Raw genomic sequence first — 20,277 nt, forward strand, 5'->3', positions numbered from 1 at the left:
GAGGATGAAATTGTTAATCTGCAGGACTTGACTCACAGTGTGTGAAGATGAATGCTGAGGACATTTCTCTTGTCCTTTGCTGCAGGTGACAATGGCTCATGCTCCCCTGTATCATACTCCATCTAAAGTGACAGACACACCAGTCTTGGATAATGAATGGAAGTGGAAGTAGAACAGTGCCCCTGATCTCCAAGATGCTGTCCCTTTCCTGCAAGGGCACAGAAGTCCTCACCCGGCCCCAGAAGGAAGTGTAAGTGGGAAGAAGGAAACGGAATGTAATGAAAAGCACACATATCAAACTGTGAAAACAGTAACCACCAGCAGCTACAGAATTCCTTCCTTGTTATACTTAAGGACACGTACACTGATATTCAGTGTTTACAGAGGTAAAAGTCCCACAATTACAGGGCCAATTCCCTTTTATGTAGGCCATTAGTGGTGTTGAATTGTACTCCTTCCCCAGTCCAACAGCAAACGCAGCGATTGAGGAGCAGATAGAGCTCAGGTGAGGGATTGCTTAATTCTTTCAAAATGGTCACTGCTTAATGGCATAGACCATCTCCTAACTCTGGCTCAGCTGTTGCAGCCGAGGTGGTTGAGATGGTAACAGTGTGTTCCCCAGCTCATCACAAGTAAAGTGCAAACGGAAGATAAAAGTACAAACACAGAACTGTTATATACAAAAAGTTTAATTGAAATACCTGTATAAAAAATATGATCTCCATACATTTCACACCGTTAAACAGAAGAAAAAAATCCAAATCCAAGCTGCATAAATGCAACCAGATCACAGAAACACAGCTATTAAAATAAATTAAGGTTTATGACTCTGCCACTCTACCTTCCAGAGCCAATGCACGGAGACTGTACAATGTCAATAATTTAAAACCCTTCCAAATAGCATTACTTTACACTTCTGGTACAGTAATACCAGACAAAAGGCATACTGACTAACTTGAAAAAGTCATTCTATTTCCCTTAAATTAGACTTTGTACAACAATTTCCCATCTTCCAACAAAAAACTGGTAAGGTCAGAAATTTTTTTTTATTTTATTTTTTTTGTAACCAAAAGTTGACAGGAATGCAGAAAAAAAAGTGCCATGGGCAAACCACTAGAATTCCCATGGGGAGAAGGAGGGGAAAGCACAGTGTTGAATAACTCTAACCAAATAAATTAACCAAATAAATAGCCACAGTTAAAAACTGTGGGAGGTCTTCTAAAATCCAAACAATAAATAACTGTATAGTACACGGGAAAAAAAACAAGTTTACACAAACACATTATACAGGTATGGAAAAAAAAAAAAAGTAGAAGTCCTTGAATATTGCATTGATTGTGCATTCAACATGCCCATACATACTTTAAGACTCGCAGGGTGACAAAAGGCCGGGGGGGAGTTGAGAAAGGGGCTTCTCATGCCCAATGGTAGAGATGATAAAAGGAAACATGAATAAATGTTTCTGATAAAGAAGCCGATATACCTGTTCATATTTCTGTGCAGGCTATAGGAAATATTTTGAGCAGCAGAGGTGGGTTGGATCTGTAAAGGGCAGGGGGGCAGGAGTGAAATGTCTGTGTTCAAGTATTCCATCACCAGTGGATGGGACTACTTCATTCAATCACCGAACAGGTTCTCCAATGCATCATAGGAGCTGCTTCCTCCAGCACTCAGTCTAAAGGGAGCAAATTCCTATAATGAACTGGATCTTCTTTGGACATAGACAGCTCAAAAAAGAAAGTCCCACTGAAGCAGCTTTCAAAAAGGCACTCAAAAGCAAATAAAATCTAGTCCAGGCTCTATGAGAGCAAAAAAGTTTACCATGTATTCAAGAGGTCACTGCTTTCTTAGTAAGGTCAGTCTTTGACTAAGTACTGGCCTGCAACTCCCAAACATCAGCGTTTCCAAAGGAAATCTCTCATTCCAAAGCAGAAACCAGCAAAGGGGGAAAACAAAATCAAGTCCCTCAGACAAAGATTCAACTACAGAATAATGAATGCATTTTTCTAGCCCCTCCTATGTATTGGCAGCAGCACTGTGGTCTTTCTGCTTGAAGCTCCCCCTCCCAGTGCGAGGTCCTTAGTAATTCACAGACTCTCATTACTTGAACTTGTGCTAGATACATCAGTATCAAGGGTCCGTAGCCTTATGTCACAGTCCTCAGACTTCACTACTTCAGATTTGTGCATCCATTGATGGTCAAAAATCTGCTCAAGTGTTGGTCTGTCTGAAGGCCTCAGTGAAAGGCACCATTTGATCAGCTGTTGACATTCTGTAACAAAAAAAAGGTGTATTAGACTAAAAAAAGTTAAAAAAAAAGACAACTCTCAGTAACAAAAACCCATCTACACAAGCTCACATGTACAAGACTATTACAAAAACCTCCCAAACCAGAAAATCCATTTGGCTTCTGTAGAACTTACCAGGTGAAATTCTTCTCCTGAAGTATAATCGTCCCCTCAGTATTTCTTCATCTTGCTCGAAAGGGATGTCTCCACAAACCATGTCATACAGCAGAACTCCAAGAGACCATACTGTTGCTGACCGTCCATGGTATCTGTGGTATCTGATCCACTCTGGAGGGCTGTATACTCTCGTTCCTGAAAGCATAAAAAAACCGCACAATTAGAGTAAAAGTTTAAAGTACTTCCCCATTGTTTAGCTCCTTCTGGTAGAGCTAAATTAAATTTAAAAACTTGACATTTAAGAATTTAAAAAAAAACCAAATAAAAAAAACAAACCCAGAAAACTAAACAGCTTTAAATTTTTCACAAGCCAAAGCCATTAGCAGTGTAATTTCAGGTCATCTGCAGGGTTACACCATCAACAGACTTGGCCCATCCGGTTGTTCTATTTTGTTGCAAGGAATAACACAGCCCCATCAGCTGACTGTTTACTGAGGCAAGCTCCCTTTCACTGACCACGTGGCGTCTGCAGCATCACACCAAAAATAGACACAAAAGGACAAAGGGGGCTGGCAGGGAGGAGGAGAGTGCGACAAGAAGGTGAAACTCAGGTCTGCCCGCATTACACGGGGCTAATCTGCTTTATCCAATTCCACAGGGCAGTAAACAAAATAGGGCCGCTTACAATTTCTATGTTTTTAAGGCCTCCCCCTGGGGCTTCTATGCGGCAGCTTTTCCCAACTCGCCCCCCCTTTCCCTCCCTCGGTGTCCGAGGGCTCCTTGGATACCAAACAAAACGGGGAATTCGTGATGCCGAGGGTCACGTGCGGCGGGGATTCGGGTTTCACAACAAACAGATGTGAGTGCGGCAGCTGGGGGCGGGGGAGCGAGACCCCGCTCCTACACCAGCCACACTCCAAGGACCGGGGGAAACGCTCCCTCTGCTCACATGCTGGCTTATATGCAGCTTCACCACCCCTAAAGCATCGGCCCCAGCCGCTGTAGCAAGTCATTTCGAGGGAGTGCATTTGTCCCCATCACTTTAAAATCTGCAATGCGGGATTTCCAGGACACTGGCAGAATGGGAGCGGGGGAGGTACCACTCCGAGTTTAAAAAAAAACCACCGCATATAAAAACGGCATATCCACACATGGAAACATCCGACACTGGCAAAACCTCCATGTAAACAGATCGCCCTCTAGGAAAAAAACCCCGGTTTTTCCAAGACAGGGAAACATAAACTGCTGCGTCACTGCCTGGAATCGCTTCTTTCCTACGCAACTGAACACCCCTAAGTGGCTTCGGGTCCACAAGTTTCCATTACTGATAGACCTGATATGAACCCCCGCACCAGGGGCTCTGCTTGCTGTGACTGCTCACTGGAAAGGGGTTAAGCGACAGCTCTAGGAAGGGCATCGCCCCAGGAGGGGCACGGGAAGGGTGGGGGGCACGTACCGTCGAAATCGGTATAGACTGTATCCTTGAGGAGGGCCCCCGAGCCAAAATCAATGAGCTTCAGCTCGCCCGTGCGGAGGTCAACCAGCAGGTTCTCGTCCTTGATGTCCCGGTGCACCACGCCGCAGCCGTAGCAGTGGCGCACCGCCTCCAGCACCTGCCGGAAGAACCCGCGGGCCGTCTCTTCGTCCAGGGCACCTTTCTCCGTGATGAAGTCGAACAGGTCCTTCACCAGCTCGGGCCGCTCCATGATGATCAGGTACCCGTCGGGCCGCTCGTACCAGTCCAGCAGCTTGATGACCCCTCTGAAGCCGGAGCCCACCTTCTTAAGAAGGACGATCTCCAGGGGCACCATGATACCGCTCTGGGCAGAAAAAGGGGCGCGGGTCAGCGGGGGGTGGCGCGGCCCGGGGCACCCCCTCGCTGAGGGGAGGGAGGCGGGGAGGGCGCGCAGGGCGGGGAGGAGGGCGCGGCCGGCGAGCCCCCTCTGCCGCTGCCGCAGTCCGAGGGGCGGGCGCGGCGCTGCGGCGGCGAACCCCCGCCAAATTCCCTCCCGACGCAGAGGCCGCGCCAGCGGGGCGGGCCCCGCCGCCCACACAATGGCCCCGCCGCGGCGGAGCCCCGCGGTACCCCCGGAACCCCTCCGGATACTTACAATCGTGCCCCACTCGGTCACCCGCTCCTTCACCACATGCTTCACGGCGACCTGCGGAGCGCGGAGAACGGAGGCGCCGTGAGCGGCGGGGCGGGCTCAGCCTGCGCCCCGCCAACGAGGGCCGGGCCGGCCGCGCCCGCCGCTTCCCGCGCCACGCTCCCGCCCGCCGCCCCCGCCCGGGCGCCCCGCGCCTCACCGGCAGCCCGTCGGCGATCCTGCTCCCCGCGTACACGGTGCCGAAGCCCCCGCTGCCCAGCACGGAGCCCACTTGGTACACTTTATCAAACGGCTCCTTCTCCACTTTCACTGCGTAAACAAGAGGGAAAAAACCCGCGTTAGTGTCCGCAGTCGCGCTGCGCTCGAACAATAATAGTAATAATGATGTTAAAAAAATTTTTTAAAAGCCCACAAACGCTCTGCCCGTACTGCGTGTGCTGCCCTAATTCCGACCAAGGCATTATTTAAAAAAATCTTCTTCAATTAAAAGAAAATACAAAGAAAAAAAATCCAAAAAACAGAAAATATATGCAGCTGCGGGAGCTGCGAGACGCCGAGCCCGACATCCCAGTAAGGCAGGGCCGGTCCGCGCCCTCCGGCGCGGCGCTGGCAGCGGACACCCCAGCCCCGTACCTGGCTGGAGGATCTTCACCGGCAAGTGGTCCATGCTGGGGCTGCAGATGTGCGCCAGCGAGCCGAACTTGGAGAGCAACATCTTCCGATGGGGGGAAAACGACGAGTTAGTTTCCCGCGGCAGCTCCGCCGGCGTCCTCTCGGCTCGGCGCGGCTCTCCTCTCTCCGGAGCCGGCGGAGGGCGGCGGGCCGCCGAAAGCTTCTGCGCGGCTGCTTCTTCGGCCGGGAGCGAAAACCCACGGAGTCCTTGGAGGTGCGTCCCCGCCGGCAGTCCAAGTGTCGGTCACGCAAAGTCCTCCAGAGAAACGCAGTCAGCGAACGCGCCGCTCCCGCGTTCCTTCTTCCACCCGGCGAAAGCCGCTCGGGGCGCAGGCAGTCGCAGGCAGAACTATAGCTCTCCGCGGAGGCAGACAAGTCCAGGGGCTTCGAATCCGCGCGTGGAGCCCGCCCCTGCGGGGGCCGCGGTGGCAGGAGCGGGCTGGGCGCCGCAGTGGAGCCGTGGCGGGCGCAAGACAGACCGCGCCGCCGCCGAGCTGCCCGCGCGCTTCTGAGCCGGCGGCGCCGCCGAGCCGCCTCTTAACTCCCAATATTTTGGTGCGGGCAGAGTGCGGCGAGTGCGCCGAGAATATCCCTCCGCGGGGGAGGGGGGGAACACCTCTCCCCCTCGTCCCCGCCGCCCCCTCCCCTCTGCGCCGGAGCCCCCGCGGGGCGGCGGCCGCGACTGTAGCGCCCTGTCCCGCCCCACCGCACGGGTGGGCACGGCGAGGGCGGGGGGCTGGGAACTACTTGTTCTGTAGTAACCGGCGCGCAGAGTTACACGCCGTCTGAGAGGAACGCATCACACATTAGCGGCCAAAAAAAAGGCGGGGGAGAGGTTCTCCCGTGTGCGTTAACGCTGCCGCGCGGCCAATCGCCGGGCGCCCTTTCAAAGGGCTCCCGGTGCGGCCCAATGAGGAGAGCCCTCATTTGCATGCGGCGGCGCGCGGCCAGGCGGCGGCAGGGCGGGAATGCCGCGGCGCGCCGGGCCCGCCCCGCCCCGGGCTGCGGGAAGGTCGCTCCGAGCCGCCGCGTCCGGGGCTGCGCGGGGCGGGGCGCCCACAGTGCCGGGGCACTGGTGGGTCGCGGCTCCGCGGAGCCCGTCTGGGTTGCCGGCAGCCTGGGCACGGTGGTCGCAGCCTCGGAGCCCGCTCGTTTTGCCGGCCGGTGCTCCCCAGTGAGCACGCGGCGCGCTCCCTCGCCCTCAGCGGCGATTCCTCCTCCTCCCCAGCGCTGCCCCCTCGCCTCGGCGCAGTTCGGCCCCGTGCCAGCGCGGGGGAACGCCGGCGCCTGCCCTCCGCGCCTGCCTCTGTCAGTCACCTCCCCTGTGCGGAAGCCCCGCGGGGCCGGTGCGGCGCGACGGCGGGCGCCGGAGTGCTGGCGGCGCAGCTCGGGGGAGCTGAGCGCTTCCCGCCCCGCCGAGGCGCCGCGCCGGGGAGGGCACGGAGCTGCTCCGCTTGCCGGCGCTGCCGCCCGGCCCGGCCCGGCCCGCCCCGCAGGGGGCGCTGCATCAACAGGAATGGGGGCGCGTCCCGGCCCGCGGGGTCCCGCGCCCGGAGGCTGCGGCCGCGCCGGTCACCGCGGGCCGGGCTGTGCCGCGGACAGGCCCCGGCCTCTTCGGAAGGGACACCGAGACAGCTGGGAGCGCCCAGGTGGAGGGAGAAGCCCGAGGGCATCCAGGGGGTCTTGCCGAGTGTCTGTCCAGCGTAGCTGTGGGCGAGTGCTTTGAAAATTAATTGGTGCGGTGCTGGGTGGGCAACAGTGACTTAATAACTGCTCCAGCCGCTGCCTAGAGCCCAGCCCAGATGCGCTCCCCGGGCGCTGGGGCGGGGAGCACCACGCAGACAGCTTGGCAGGCACCGCTCCGTACCCTGTCACCGCCACCCTGTCACCGCCACCCTGTCACCGCCACCCTGTCACCGCCACCCTGTCACCGCCACCCTGTCACCCACCGCGGCCCAGGTGCGCGGCAGGGAAGGGCAGCGGAGCTGCAGGGACCGCTGCTCAGCGGGGATCCCCGACGCGAGGCTGTTTTTGGCAGCCCCTCCCACCCTGGGCTCCCGGGGAGAGCCTCGCAGTTGGCATTGTCTGGTTATAGTAGCGCTGTAATCTCGGGCATTCGTGCCCATAAACAAAGCAAGGGCTTCTAGGGAGAGGTAATAACTTTTATTAGGTTAGACCAGCTGATGTAAAGGTCAAGTTTGCAGGCGCAGTTTCAACCCTTCGTGTCCCAGAATGTATTTTTTGAAGGTAGATCAGTTGGGTTATTAAAGTTACTACTTCTCATACAGGCCAATTTGCAGAGGCTCCAAAATATACTGCTGAGTTTATTGAGTATCTGAGGAATTCAGGAGATTTCATGTTAATCGACTTTTTTTTTTTCCTAAAAGCTAATGATTTGGATTTACGAAATAAAGCAGTTATAAAGCTGGTCTCTCTTTCTCTCTCTTTCTCTCTCTTTCTCTCTCTTTCTCTCTCTTTCTCTCTCTTTCTCTCTCTTTCTCTCTCTTTCTCTCTCTTTCTCTCTCTTTCTCTCTCTTTCTCTCTCTTTCTCTCTCTTTCTCTCTCTTTCTCTCTCTTTCTCGCTCTCTTTCTCTCTCTTTCTCTCTCTTTCTCTCTCTTTCTCTCTCTTTCTCTCTCTTTCTCTCTCTTTCTCTCTCTTTCTCTCTCTTTCTCTCTCTTTCTCTCTCTTTCTCTCTCTTTCTCTCTCTTTCTCTCTCTTTCTCTCTCTCTCTCTTTCTCTCTCTTTCTCTCTCTTTCTCTTTCTCTCCCTTTCTTTCTCTCCCTGCCTTTTGACTCTCTCAAATCACATTAATAAAAGTTAATACATGTAATATGTGTAAGTGTTAATTATTTAGGGAATTAACACTGCAAGTTGTTAGTAATTCCTGCTTTTTTTACGTGACCAGACATGAAAAATCGTGCATGTATCACTAGTCTTCAAACGTAAAAACATCAGGCCTTGTCATTCTAACTATATTTGAAATTGTTTAAATTCATCTCTGTGTGTGGCCAATCTATAGTAAATCAGTGATATACTTGCCTTGAACCTGTTCTGGAAATAATACAGTTCCCTCAACATCCATTGTGTTTAAGATACATCTTCAGCTGTATCAGCTGTCAAAAAAAATCATGATGTACCTTTCCACATCTATGTTTGTAGCAAAATGTTAATCTAATAATTCTGGGATCAATCCTGACATTGATGTAACTCCCAATCTGATTTGTATTTTCACACCAGAGTGAAAGGAGGTTATCTTACATTTAAAATTAAAGAAAACAAGGTAGTTACTTAAAAAAAAAGAAAAAAAAAGGTGATAAGGGGATATTTGTACTTCGTTCACTTAATTTTGGCAGACAGACATTTAATTTGTATATAGCTACAAGCACTCTTGGTTTGACAGAATTACAGATGGATCCCAGACATGAAATTTACTCTGTCTTTACACATAAGCCTTTCATGGGTTTGTGGTGCTCCTTTTGATCTGGCTTTGGTGGTCCTAAACAATTATAGCTGCAGGAATATTTTATAAACTAGTTTTGGCCACTTTAACAGTGGTTTTGCAGCTATAGATGGAAAATTGTTCATGGGTAGGATGCCAATTTGATTTACAATTCATTTTTCTGAGCAACAGTCCCTGAACAGGAGTGAGTTTGTCAGACAGAGAAATATGGAAGATCCATGGAATTTTCTGCTTGCAGAACAGTACTAACTTCAGGCTACCTTTTAATGTCTGTGTGGAACTCAGATCAAAGTTTGCTGTGGCACGTCATCAGGTACTGCACCAGTGACAGTAATAGTCTCTAATATATACTTACAGCCATTGTGGGTCTTCTGGATGGGACTGCCAAAATGCATCTGTTCTCATAATGTGACCATAAGGAATGCTGCTAAGAATGCTCTGGCTCTAAATGTCCATTAAACTTACAAGAATATTGGTATTTCTAGGGAATTCAACCTCCTTATATGTCAGAGCTCCTAGCTCCCTTAATGACTCTTTGCTTGATTCTCTTCAGTCTCTCTTTTATTTGGCAAGAGAACAAACTGAACACAGTGCTCTAGATGTGGCTGCATCTGTGCTGGAGAGAGGGCAGTAATCATGTCCCTTGACCTGCTGGCTGTGGCACTCCAAGATGTGGTCACTTTGTTACCGCAGGCGCACACTGCTGACTTTGTTGGTTTGTGGTCCACTGGGTCTTCTCCTGTGGAACCATTAGTTCCAGCCTGCACTTCTCCCTAACTGAATCCTGTTCCAGATGTGGGATCTTGGCATCCTCGTTTTTGAGAGTCCAATACAGATGTATGTATTATACATTTATTCAGCTAGTTGAGGTCTGAATAGTGGCTATGCCCTCCAGTATATCAACAACCCCCTTTGATTTGATGTCACCTAGTATTTCCAAAGGTCATGGATGAAAAAGTTAAATAATATCAGCCATTTTATTGATCCTAAGAAATATCCCTTGGAATTACTTGCTAATTGGACTTGAAACAGTTATTTGCTACCTTTTGAGGCCCATGACCTGGCCAGTTTTTAATGCACCTTGCACTATACCTATATCTTCCCAGTTTGGCTGCAGATGCTGAGAAACTATCAGAGTTCTGGCTACAGACAAGAGGAGGAATGCCTACTCTAATCTCACCCAGAGAAGCCTGTAATGTAGCTGCAGAAGACATTCAGAGTGACCAAACATGGTTTGTCCTTGGGAAATTCAAAATGGCTGTTCTCAATAACATTTTTGTTGTCATGGTAATAATTTCCATGAGTACTTGCTCCGTAATTTCCCCTTCAACTGAAAGGCTGATCATCTTTTCACCACCCAGATCCTCCTTTTACAATTTCCTAAGACAGATGTAACATTTTTATAGTTGTTAGAAGCTCCTCTGATCACTGTGACCTTTCACAAGGGACTGAGAGTGCCCTTCCAATGAGTTTTGCTGTCACTCTTAGTACTCTCACATGTATCCTGTCCAATACCATGGATGTGTATGACATTTCTAACTTGTTTAATTAGACCCTGACTTGATCTTTGCTACTTGACATGGAACTCTGGGATCCCTGAGAGTACACCATGCCAGTAGAAACAGATAAAACCAATACTCATGTACTGTGTCACAAAGTCACCTACTATATTCAGCAGCTGGCCTAGATTTTACTCAGTCTCCTATTTTGCTGCAGATGTGTCCTTATCCATGACATTCTTCATCAATTTTAACTGCACATAAGCATTGCCCCCCTAATTCCATCCCTGCATGCCCAGGAAATGCTCCCTGTGTTCCTACTCATTGTGTCCCCACTTCCACCTCCCATATGCTTGTTTTTTTTGTTTGAGCTCAGTCATTTATGCCCTGTGCTGCTAAGGACAGCTTCTGCTATATTTGCCTGTTTGCTTGCAAATTAGGACATAGAAGAGATATGAATGACTCTGCCAGGTCTTACAGATCAGTTGTTAGGCCACTTCTTTCACCAGCTCCAGGCTTTTCTTTTGACCAGTGTGTCTTGTGAAGCCATAACCTCTCTTTATTTCTTTGCATTTAAGAACATGATATTGGTATTATGAATGATTAAAGAATCATAGAATTGTAGAATATGCTGAGTTGGAAGGGACCCATCAGGATCATCATCTGGCCTTGCACAGAATACCCAAAGACTCATGCTATTGTGCCTGAGGGTGTTGTTCAGATGCTACTTGAACTCTGTCAGACTAGTGCTTTGACCACTTCCCTGGAGAACTTGTTCAGTGCTCAACCACCCTCTGGGTGAAAAGTCTTTTCCCCTATCCAACCTAAACCTCCCCTGACTCAGCTTCACCTTGTTTTCTCAAGTCCTGTCATGGTCATAAGAATGATGAGATGAGTGGCTGCCCCTTCACTCTCCCTCATGAGGATGTTGTAGACTGCAGTGAGCTCTCCCCCCTGTCTCCCCCAGGCTGAAAAGACCAAGTGACCTTGGCTGCTCCTCATACAGCTTCCCCTTCAAACCCTTCATCATCCTCGTGGCCCTCCTTTGGATAATCTCTAATAGTTTAATGTCTTTTTTATGTTGTGGCACACCCAAAACTGCCCCCAGAACTTAAGGTGAGGCTGTCCCAGTGCAGAGCAGAGCAGGACAATCCCCTCCCTCACTCTGTCAGTGATGCGGTGCCTGATGCAACCCGGGACACGGCTGGCCCTCCTGGATACCGGGGCATTGCTGGCTCGTGTTCAACAGAAAGATATTACAACTTCTTCAGTGACACACTGTACATTTCCACATGTGGCGTATTCTTTTCCCTTTACAAATCAGTATCCTGAGTGTGTTCAGTCAAAGTTGACTTGTACCATAAGCATTAGTGAGACCAGTATTGAGGTACTGTTCAAAGAAGACTGAAAAACTGAAAGGGCTTTCTAAGAGAAAGCAGAGTTTAGGATTGGTATCTTAAAACATGAAGCTCTACTAGCTCAATCTACTTTGTTTATTTGACCTCTTTCAATAATAGTCTAGAAGTATCTATAATTTATTTCTTTTTTTCCCACCTGGTATTTGCTAGCTCTTTAAGTCTCACACAGTAAGAGTTTCCCAGGCTGAGAACTGAGAGAAAATAGCAAACTCTGGAAGTAAAGTGCAGGTAGGTTACAGAGCCTCACTATGGATGTAGTTCTCTGGAAATTGAAGACCTGGTATTGAAACTGGATTTAAAATAACGCAAGAAGATATACTTGTGTGTAAAAAGAACTTACAGATTGGATGCACAACTTGCATTAGATACCATGACATTGTGTCAAGTGAAGTCAGACTGGAAAGTTTCTGGAGCATTAATATTTATGATTTAAAAAGCATGGCTCTGTATAGAACTGAGTTCTCAGGACTTCATCTTTTACTGTTTTGCAGGTGGTACTTTGTATTCAGTAGAGAGATTGTACAATTTCAGCAGCTCTTTTGCCTATTTCAAAAAGTATATTGAAGAACTAAAGTGGGATCAAGGAAAGGTAATGAGAATGACTGAGGATATGAAAAAAACCAAAACAAACTCTTTTGAAAGATTAGGCCTTTTTTTCACTTTAGAGGGAAGATCAAGGAAGGGGATAAAGTAAAATAATGGTCTAGGTACCATAGATCAGATGACTGTGTTCTCTCTCATTTAACATGAGCTGAGAAACATCAAGGAGAATTAAAAGGTAACTTTCAAAACTGAAAAAATACCCAAACCCAACCTGTAATTACCTCTATATATAAAACTTGTAATTAGACCATGGAACTCACTGCCAAGTCACAAAGGCCAAGAATGTAACAAGATTAAAAAGAGTATTGTATTTTTAGTGATAACAAGTATATTCAAAGTTATAATTGGAGGATAAAAATAGTAGAAGGGCTATTAAGTATCAAATTTCTATGTGGAAACCAACTTTATATCTTGTAGAATGAGTCAGCAAATTAATGAATAAAGAATGTAAGCGAGGAGTAAGGAATATGGTTCACCTCTGCCTGCTCTCTTTATATAAGAGTACCCTTTATATAGAGTGAGCTGAAGAGGTAGTTTGTGTACCATGGCACTTGTTAATAAAGTCCTGTATTTGCTCCTGTAATTGTTTGTGCCAGTAGTGTTATATTTTAACTGCTGCAATGATGTGAAAAACTGATCTGGGTTCAATGATTGTTTAATGGGATAATCAAAATGAGTATTTTTCAACCTATAATCTATGTATTGATGGAAATAGTGAGATGTCACAAACTGTTCAGTGAATTTTGTGTTTGGCCACATTCACAAAATAAAATCAAGGAAGGTAAAAAGGAAAGAATAGCAAACCCTCCCAAGGTTTACTTATATTTGTTATTTTGTAAAATTACCAAGTTGCAAAAGTAGGTGAATGCATAATCCTTCCATTAAAATTAAAGAAATACTGGAACAGATGATCTCAAGATTTTGTGTGAAAAAATAGATTTATTCTATCATTGTTGCATCGTTGCTATATGGGATGAAGCAAAAAAAACCCATTTTTTAATGACTGTGAGTTTTATAGAAATGATAGAGTACAGATGAAACTGGATTGTGTTCTACACTCCCCTTGAAGTGTGAAGATATGAAAGCCTTATCTGAATTGTGACCACCACAGTTATAAGATTTAGATCATTCCCTTGTATCTGACCATTGTGACCATTTTACCCTTACACTGTGACCTGATCCAAAAGGCTGTAGTCCCAGTAAAATAATTCAGCAATTTGTCAATAATAAATTCATTATAACAGACAGTGTCTGTATGAAAGTGTCTTTCTATATTTGAGAATGGATAGAAAAGTTCAAGTGTCTTTCAATAATTATAATGATGATAAGTAATAAAATTGCTGAAGGCTTGCAAAAAGAGACAATATAGAGAACTGTCAGCTCTCCACTTGATCTTTCTTGAATCTTGACACTAAATTTAAACTCAAACATAATACCAGTATTGTAAACCAAAATATTGTGTTTATGTGGTCCTATGCTACTAATTTCTACTCAATATAATGTACTAGATACATTCCTAATTCTAAAAGCAAGAGAAGTAATTTTAAGGAGACTGAAAGGACAGTTGGTGGGCAAGTTAAATGAAGAACTGTTATAATAATATGGTAGTTGTAATATGAACATAATGGAATAAGTTCACATTTCAAATGCAATAGGTGGATGTGCTTTGGCACAACAGTTTGTCAACCAGTTTTATGACTGCATAAGTTCCTAATTAAGGCTTGATGAACCAAAATTCAGCAGTATGAAGCATTCAGACCTTTCCTACTATCTTCACATCACTACCTGTGTGCTTCCACTTCCACTTTCTGCACTTCAGATTCTCAACCACTCTATCATGAGAAAAATACTATGAAGTTACTGTAATTACAAAAATAAAATCTGTCCTTTGAACCATATACAGGGGAGAACCACCAGATTACTTTGTATGGGTGTACCCCAGCTCTCTGATTGACAATCCACTGGTGTTCCTGGTCTTTGCTAATCTAAAAAGGATGTAATTATTAACCAGCAAAAACTCCACTCTTACACATGCATCCCACGTGTAGTCCTCTGCAGAACTGCCACCAGCCTCTGCTACTGTTGTTAGTACTAGACACAGGACAGCATCGTTAGCAAGCTCAGGGTCCTCAATACTGTGCTAGTGTGTGCAATTGAAAACAGAAGTTCATGTGGAGGTGAAGGTTATGTATTGAGTAAATTTTTCTGTAAGTATAATTACTCTTGCCATAATAGACTGCCTTTTCTATTTTTTGAAGTTAGATTAAGTCTATGAAACGAACAGTCCCATTTAACATATACAGGAAGTTGGTACCTGATTTGTTAATATACTATTAAAATAATAATAACAAAAAAGGGAAGGAGTGACTGTCTTTAAATGATCTTTGATCAAGGCTCAGCTGAATGCACTCCAATATTTGTATTATAATAAAAGACACAGTGCCTGTCCTTGCTCAGAGTTTTATTCGTAGATAACTAAAGTATGTACCATAAACTACATGACTGTATGATCAAAGGACACCTTACTGTGTGTGTCTTATCTGTAGTAGTATACTAACTTTATGATAATAATACTTCATTTTCTGTTGTGTTTCCATGGACTTTATAAGGAATATCATAGTCTATGTTAATCAGTGTCTTACAGTTTTTAAAATTGTTTTCTAAATGTGAAAATCCAGCAACAAATATGCTACCATGCTATTACACTTTCTGAAAGGATGATTTCACTCATATTTCAAGCTGGTAAGTCTCTTAGACCGATCTAAAATGTGTCCTCAGAAACACAAGAAAAGATGACACAATTTGTTGGCAAAAGCTGAGACATAGAAGAAAGTAAGTCCACCCTGGTTGAAGAAGAGCATGTATTCCTTGAATTTTTTGACAGTCACTTTTGACCAATTCTCAGCACTGCTATGGACATTCATCAAGAAGGAGCGTTTGTCTAAAAAAGCACCTAATAGAGTTTGGCAGTGGGCAACAACAAACATCTGCTTGTAAATGAAACTTTGTTTCAGGTGAAAATACTAAAATACCCCAGTGGTTAAGGCTTTATAAAAGAAGGAAAGATCTATTTCCTACACTCCTGGCACTAAGAAGAGGCACAACTGTAGCTTCTGAGGAAGGTCCTCTACCAGGCAAACGGTACCGTAAGTACCATAAGCACCCTCTGAAATGAAGGGTGTGTAGTTTTGAGCACAAGATTCCATGGACACCATTGTGGAGTCCACTAATAAATTTTATTTATCTTGAGTATATTCAACAGTAAAGGGATTCTTGAGGGTAGGCGCTGTTGATTACTCTTGAGCCTTGAGTATTTAAACTTCAAATGAAATCGCAATTGAGGCATTCTGACTGTGTCCTTCCTGATTAGGGTAATCTTTTGTGATGGAGGAATACTGGACTCTAAATCCTGGTACATGTTATTTCTGTATTTGTTGTATAAAAGGACACTTACACTAAGATGTAAAATTTATCTATCATATGAGGTGAAAAGGAATAAAATTATTTACATTTAAGATAGATTCAGGAAAAAAAGGGCATTGAAGGAACTGGTAGTAGTGTTGAACATGCCAGTAACAATGTGCTTTAGTTGGTACTGAAGTAGAAACTGTGGATAATTGCTAGGTTGATGGAGCTGGAAATTGTAAAGGATTGAATTGTCTGCAAGAAAGTGAGTAGAAAAGCTAAAGATATATCCAGAACTCCTTAGGCTAGGGAATAGTGCCTACGCCTTTTTATCTGGATGAAACTCAAGAAGAAAACTGATGGCAAACACCACTCTATTCCACAAATAGCAGGAGGAGCTAACAGTATTCTCTTGAAGACTTTGTGTGCAATAGTAAGTCAGGCAGTATGTGTAGTCCAGGATTTGTATTTCAATTACATGTAAGAAAACCAGTGGAGACAGTTCTTATTAGGGTCAAAGGTATCTAGTATTTTCTGTTAAGATCTGTGGTTTCTGTTACTGTGTAGAGTTTGGGTTGCCTCCTCACATGGGCAACCTCTGTGTCTGTTACTCCTTATTCTTGCTTCACTCAGCAGTCCTGATACATTTAGTTAGGTCGGCTAGCAATGAACTACATAATTTTTGAGTCAATTTTTCAGGAAAAATGCAGTCATTTTCCTGCAACACTTCAGTGCGATATCAATTATGTGAAATTGATAGAAATGCGCACATTTGTATACTACCCTTGCATACATTTAGACCATATAAATACAAACTGAAAGAAGCTGCTCAGAGAAGTGATTGAGTCACCATCACTGGTTTTTAAAAGATATGTAGGTATGGCACTTAGGGACATTGTTTAATGGTGGACTTGGCAGTGCTTGGCAGTTCTCGACTGGACTCAATGATCTTAAAGGTCTTTTCCAACCTAAATGATTCTATGATATTAGGAGTAGAGGTGGTACTTGATAAGATTAAATAATACATATTAGCAATTCCCCATTTAACTGATGTCTTGTTGCAGCTATACCATTATTTTCCCTAGCACCGTAACAATTCTACTTTTAAGCATTGGCAAAAAAAAAAAAAAAAAATTCGAAAGGCAAAGCAAAAGGCTATCTGGAGTCTTCAAAACTTGTTGAAATTCTCAAGGATCCAGATGACTCATGATTTTTGGGAGAAAGTAACTCAGGCCTGTTTATATTTTTGTGATAATTTTTACTTGATTCTCTTCAACATCATCTTTAGCTATTATTGGAAAAGGAAATATATATATCGCTGTTATTTTATGGTACAAAAGCACACTTAGCTGTGTGCAAAGCAGGAACATGCTGAACACCTCTGCCTTTTCCCATAGCATTAACAATTTTGTCATCTTCCTTTTCTGATGTAATTTATATTCATGCTACTCTGTAATAATATTCACAGGAACTAGGATTTCTTTTACTCCCAAATTTTATTAAAAAACAATTCTTGTCCTTATTCTTATTGAATGCAAAATTTTTCTGTCTATAGTTTTAATTTCCCCTGTTACCTGGTTTTCTTAACATGTTTTACATTTTTTGATTCCATATTTAATTATTGTTCTTTTCCATCTGTTTGCAGGGAAATTGGGTTTATCTGTGTAACTGATACTTAAAAAAAAGAAAATATGAGAAACGTAATAATAATTTTCTCTGTTTTGAAAATGTGTGAAATACATGGGTTGAAGGTAGTGTCTCTGAAGTATAAATCTAAACCTTCATAATTGCAAATCTGTCCTGTAGTCAAAAAGAGGAGAATGAATCAATGCTGAGTTGCTTGCTACACAATTACTTTTCATGCCATTTCTTAGAAGATGAACTTCCCAGTGAAAAAGAAGATTTAAATTCATGATACTTGCGTTGAAGGTCATATTTAGGTGTGTAAAAACTATGTGTCTGAGAATTCTTACAGGCTTGAGGCACCAGATTAAGATCTAATATTTATTACTTCCTTCAGTTTTGTGCCTTGCCCCTAAGATAGCCACTGCCTCTCTTGGGACAAAGGTGGCTGATACACTTCTTGGTCTGATTATTAACATAAGGTATCTTAAGGCTGAATCCTTTTAGCTGAGAACTTCCTTAAGAACAATAAACCTTGCATTATAAAAAAAAATATAATCTAGTTATGATTTATTTAAATTCTGTACAAGTAAAAAGCAGCAAATTACAGTGGTACCAGTTCTGCCTGACCACTTCTAATTACTAAGAGAAGCTGTTATGTCTGCTGACATTTTATTGACACTTCTGTGTTTGCTCCCACCTCACAAAGATTTCAGGCTCAGTTCTAATTTCTCAAATAATGTTTTTTCTCCACTGAAATAAAAATAATTTCAATTTCTGTCAGAGAGATCTAAATAATACAATTACAGACACATCTACGTAGTTGTAGTTTTGCTGTCCCATTGTTTGTTTTATCATTGCTATTTCATACTTAAGTCTACTTAAGTAGCCTGTTTTTTATCTCCTTTTTTACCTCAGGTCAAAGAGCTAATAGAATAAAAAATTATCAGTTTTGAGGGTCATATATCTGAAAAATAGATTTAAATTAGTACATTCAAATATCTTGTATTTAGTTTCATTTCTCATGTCACATGTCAAATTATGTTTTATTGTTTGTTTTTGTTTTTGTTTTTGTTTTTTTTGGTGTAGGTCCTTGGTTATCCATATTGCTGAACTTTACCCTTTGACAGGAAATAGCAATCAGTGTGAGGATTAAAGAACAAATGTAATTCATTTCTTGGTCTGGTTTCAGGGTTACATTGCAGATAACATTGGCATAATGCACATTGCATCTGCTGTATAACATGCAACTGGCGCATGATGTGCTTTAAGAGCATGATAAGGAGTCATAGAATGCACTGAATTGAATGGAAAAGCTTTCCTCTTAGACTAGTTGTCACTGTAATGAGTCTTTTCTTAATGCCATAATCATGTTAGTAACAATTAACGTCATACCAAGTCCAGGAGCAGACCAACTTTCAAAATGTATGAAGGAACAGAAATGTCTTGTGTATTAAACTGTACCCCTGAATGTTCAGAAAAACGCAAAATATTGCCTACTTCTTCCTTCATACAGGAACAAGACGGCAAAAATCTGATATTCAAAATTGATTATGTATGCCTTCAGTATGTCTTCATACTGTCAACAAGATGAGGCTCATATTGGGATGGACCAAGTGCCTACTACAGAATATACATACTACTACAGTAAATTGCAAATGTAAACTTATTGAATTGCCTTTAATTTCCAAAGTTCCAGTTGTGCCTGCTTTTTTACCAGTGAAGACCTGCATCCCCAGATTCATCAGCAAATAGGGTGCCTCTCCTCTAACCTCTCTATCTCAAGATATCTGAATGTGAAACTGTTCAATATTTCTTCCTCCTTGTTTTCGTGATGACATCTATTTTTCCCAAAGATGTGATTATGCATTGTCAAGAAAATAAAAGGTTCTCTTAAAATATTTTGTATGCAAGTGTCCTGGTTTGGAGGACAGGTGTCTGCTGAGAAAGGCAGGAGCTTCTCTTTGAAATTGAGAATGTAAAGCCCCTCCCTCCAAATTATTATATTTTTTAAATTAAGGCCTCTCAGGCAAAGATATGGGAATTAGGAATAACAGTTCTTTACTAGGAAAATTAAAATAGAAATACAGTACTACAAAGAAACAAACCCCAAGCCCTGACAAAGTCAGAGTACAACCTGACACCCCGTCAGGCAGGGTGTTGGTAGCAGTCCCATTAAATGGTGGTTGCAGTTCTCCTGCAGTGACAGATGTGATTCAGTTGAAGCAGTGCTCCTGCAGAAGGTGCAGTTTCCCTCCAGAGGTCCAGTGGTGATGTGGAGAAATCCGGTTTTCCTCTGGAGTCCAGTGGAAAAAGGGCTCCCTTAGCATTGCAGAATCTCAGTTTTTATCTTGGTAAGAAATGCTGGGCTCTTCCCCCTGGCTGGAGCATCTCCCAATGGGTTGAAGTAATTTTATCAGTCACAGAGTGGGACTCAATGGGGCATTAGCAGAAGATACTTCCCTGGAGGAAGGATGGGTTGTGAAAAGATAAACAACAATGCCCTGTCTGGTTTCAATGGATGGCCCATTAGCAGAATATCTCCCACGGAGGTAAGGCTCACTGCCCCCACCTAGTGTCAACAGTTGGTGATAGAATAGATAGTTTTGGTCTCATCCTGTATTGCAACCCATGACAGCAAGGTATTGATGCCATCCACAGAAGTTTTTTGGCCTTGTAAGAATAATTGACTCTGGAAAAGTGGGTATCTTACTTGCTTTTCTTCTGTTTGAAAGGAGAAGGACAAGAGAGAAATAGTACATTAAAGTCTTCTAGGATAGCCCTGCTGCAGATCCCCAGAAGTGTGACTTAGCCTATGCTCCTATATTATAAAAAAGAGGGTTTTCTGTCTTTCAGATACTATGGAGTTCTTAAAGAAATAAGGAGTGGACAAAGACCAAAGAGCATTGATATGGTGTGAAGGCACAACTGTGCACAAACTTCTGGATGTTATAAGGAATAAGCTCTACAAGGGCATACTAAGATGTTTAGGTTGTATCTGGGTTTTCTTTGAAGTTCTTGTGCTCTGAGAAATCAAGAGAGGAGAGTCTTGAATGTAGATGCTGAGGCACTCAGAAAATTTG

General features: G+C 44.2%; 1 protein-coding gene across 1 annotated transcript; it reads right to left on the reverse strand.

Annotated features, from left to right (window-relative positions):
• Positions 1-671: 671 nt before the first annotated feature.
• On the reverse strand, positions 672-5,668 carry PIM3 (Pim-3 proto-oncogene, serine/threonine kinase). The gene is made up of 6 exons (XM_033058880.2): positions 5,147-5,668; positions 4,713-4,822; positions 4,517-4,567; positions 3,862-4,225; positions 2,424-2,600; positions 672-2,272 (listed from the first exon to the last, which is right to left on the reverse strand). The coding sequence occupies exons 1-6, from the start codon at positions 5,226-5,228 to the stop codon at positions 2,088-2,090; spliced, it is 969 nt and encodes a 322-aa protein (XP_032914771.1). The 5' UTR covers positions 5,229-5,668; the 3' UTR covers positions 672-2,087.
• Positions 5,669-20,277: the final 14,609 nt, after the last annotated feature.

This window comes from Catharus ustulatus, chromosome 4, assembly GCF_009819885.2.
Source record: "Catharus ustulatus isolate bCatUst1 chromosome 4, bCatUst1.pri.v2, whole genome shotgun sequence".
Classification (NCBI taxonomy): Eukaryota; Metazoa; Chordata; class Aves; order Passeriformes; family Turdidae; genus Catharus; species Catharus ustulatus.

What these genes read in the sequence shown, in the direction of transcription:
- PIM3 (XM_033058880.2), bottom strand. Translation starts at nt 5,228, where the DNA reads ATGTTGCTCTCCAAGTTCGGCTCGCTGGCGCACATCTGCAGCCCCAGC. An exon ending in GGATCGCCGACGGGCTGCCG is followed by an intron (nt 4,568 to 4,712) that starts GTGAGGCGCGGG and finishes CGCGCTCCGCAG; the next exon opens with GTCGCCGTGAAGCATGTGGT. An exon ending in CAGGAGAAGAATTTCACCTG is followed by an intron (nt 2,273 to 2,423) that starts GTAAGTTCTACA and finishes TTTTTGTTACAG; the next exon opens with AATGTCAACAGCTGATCAAA.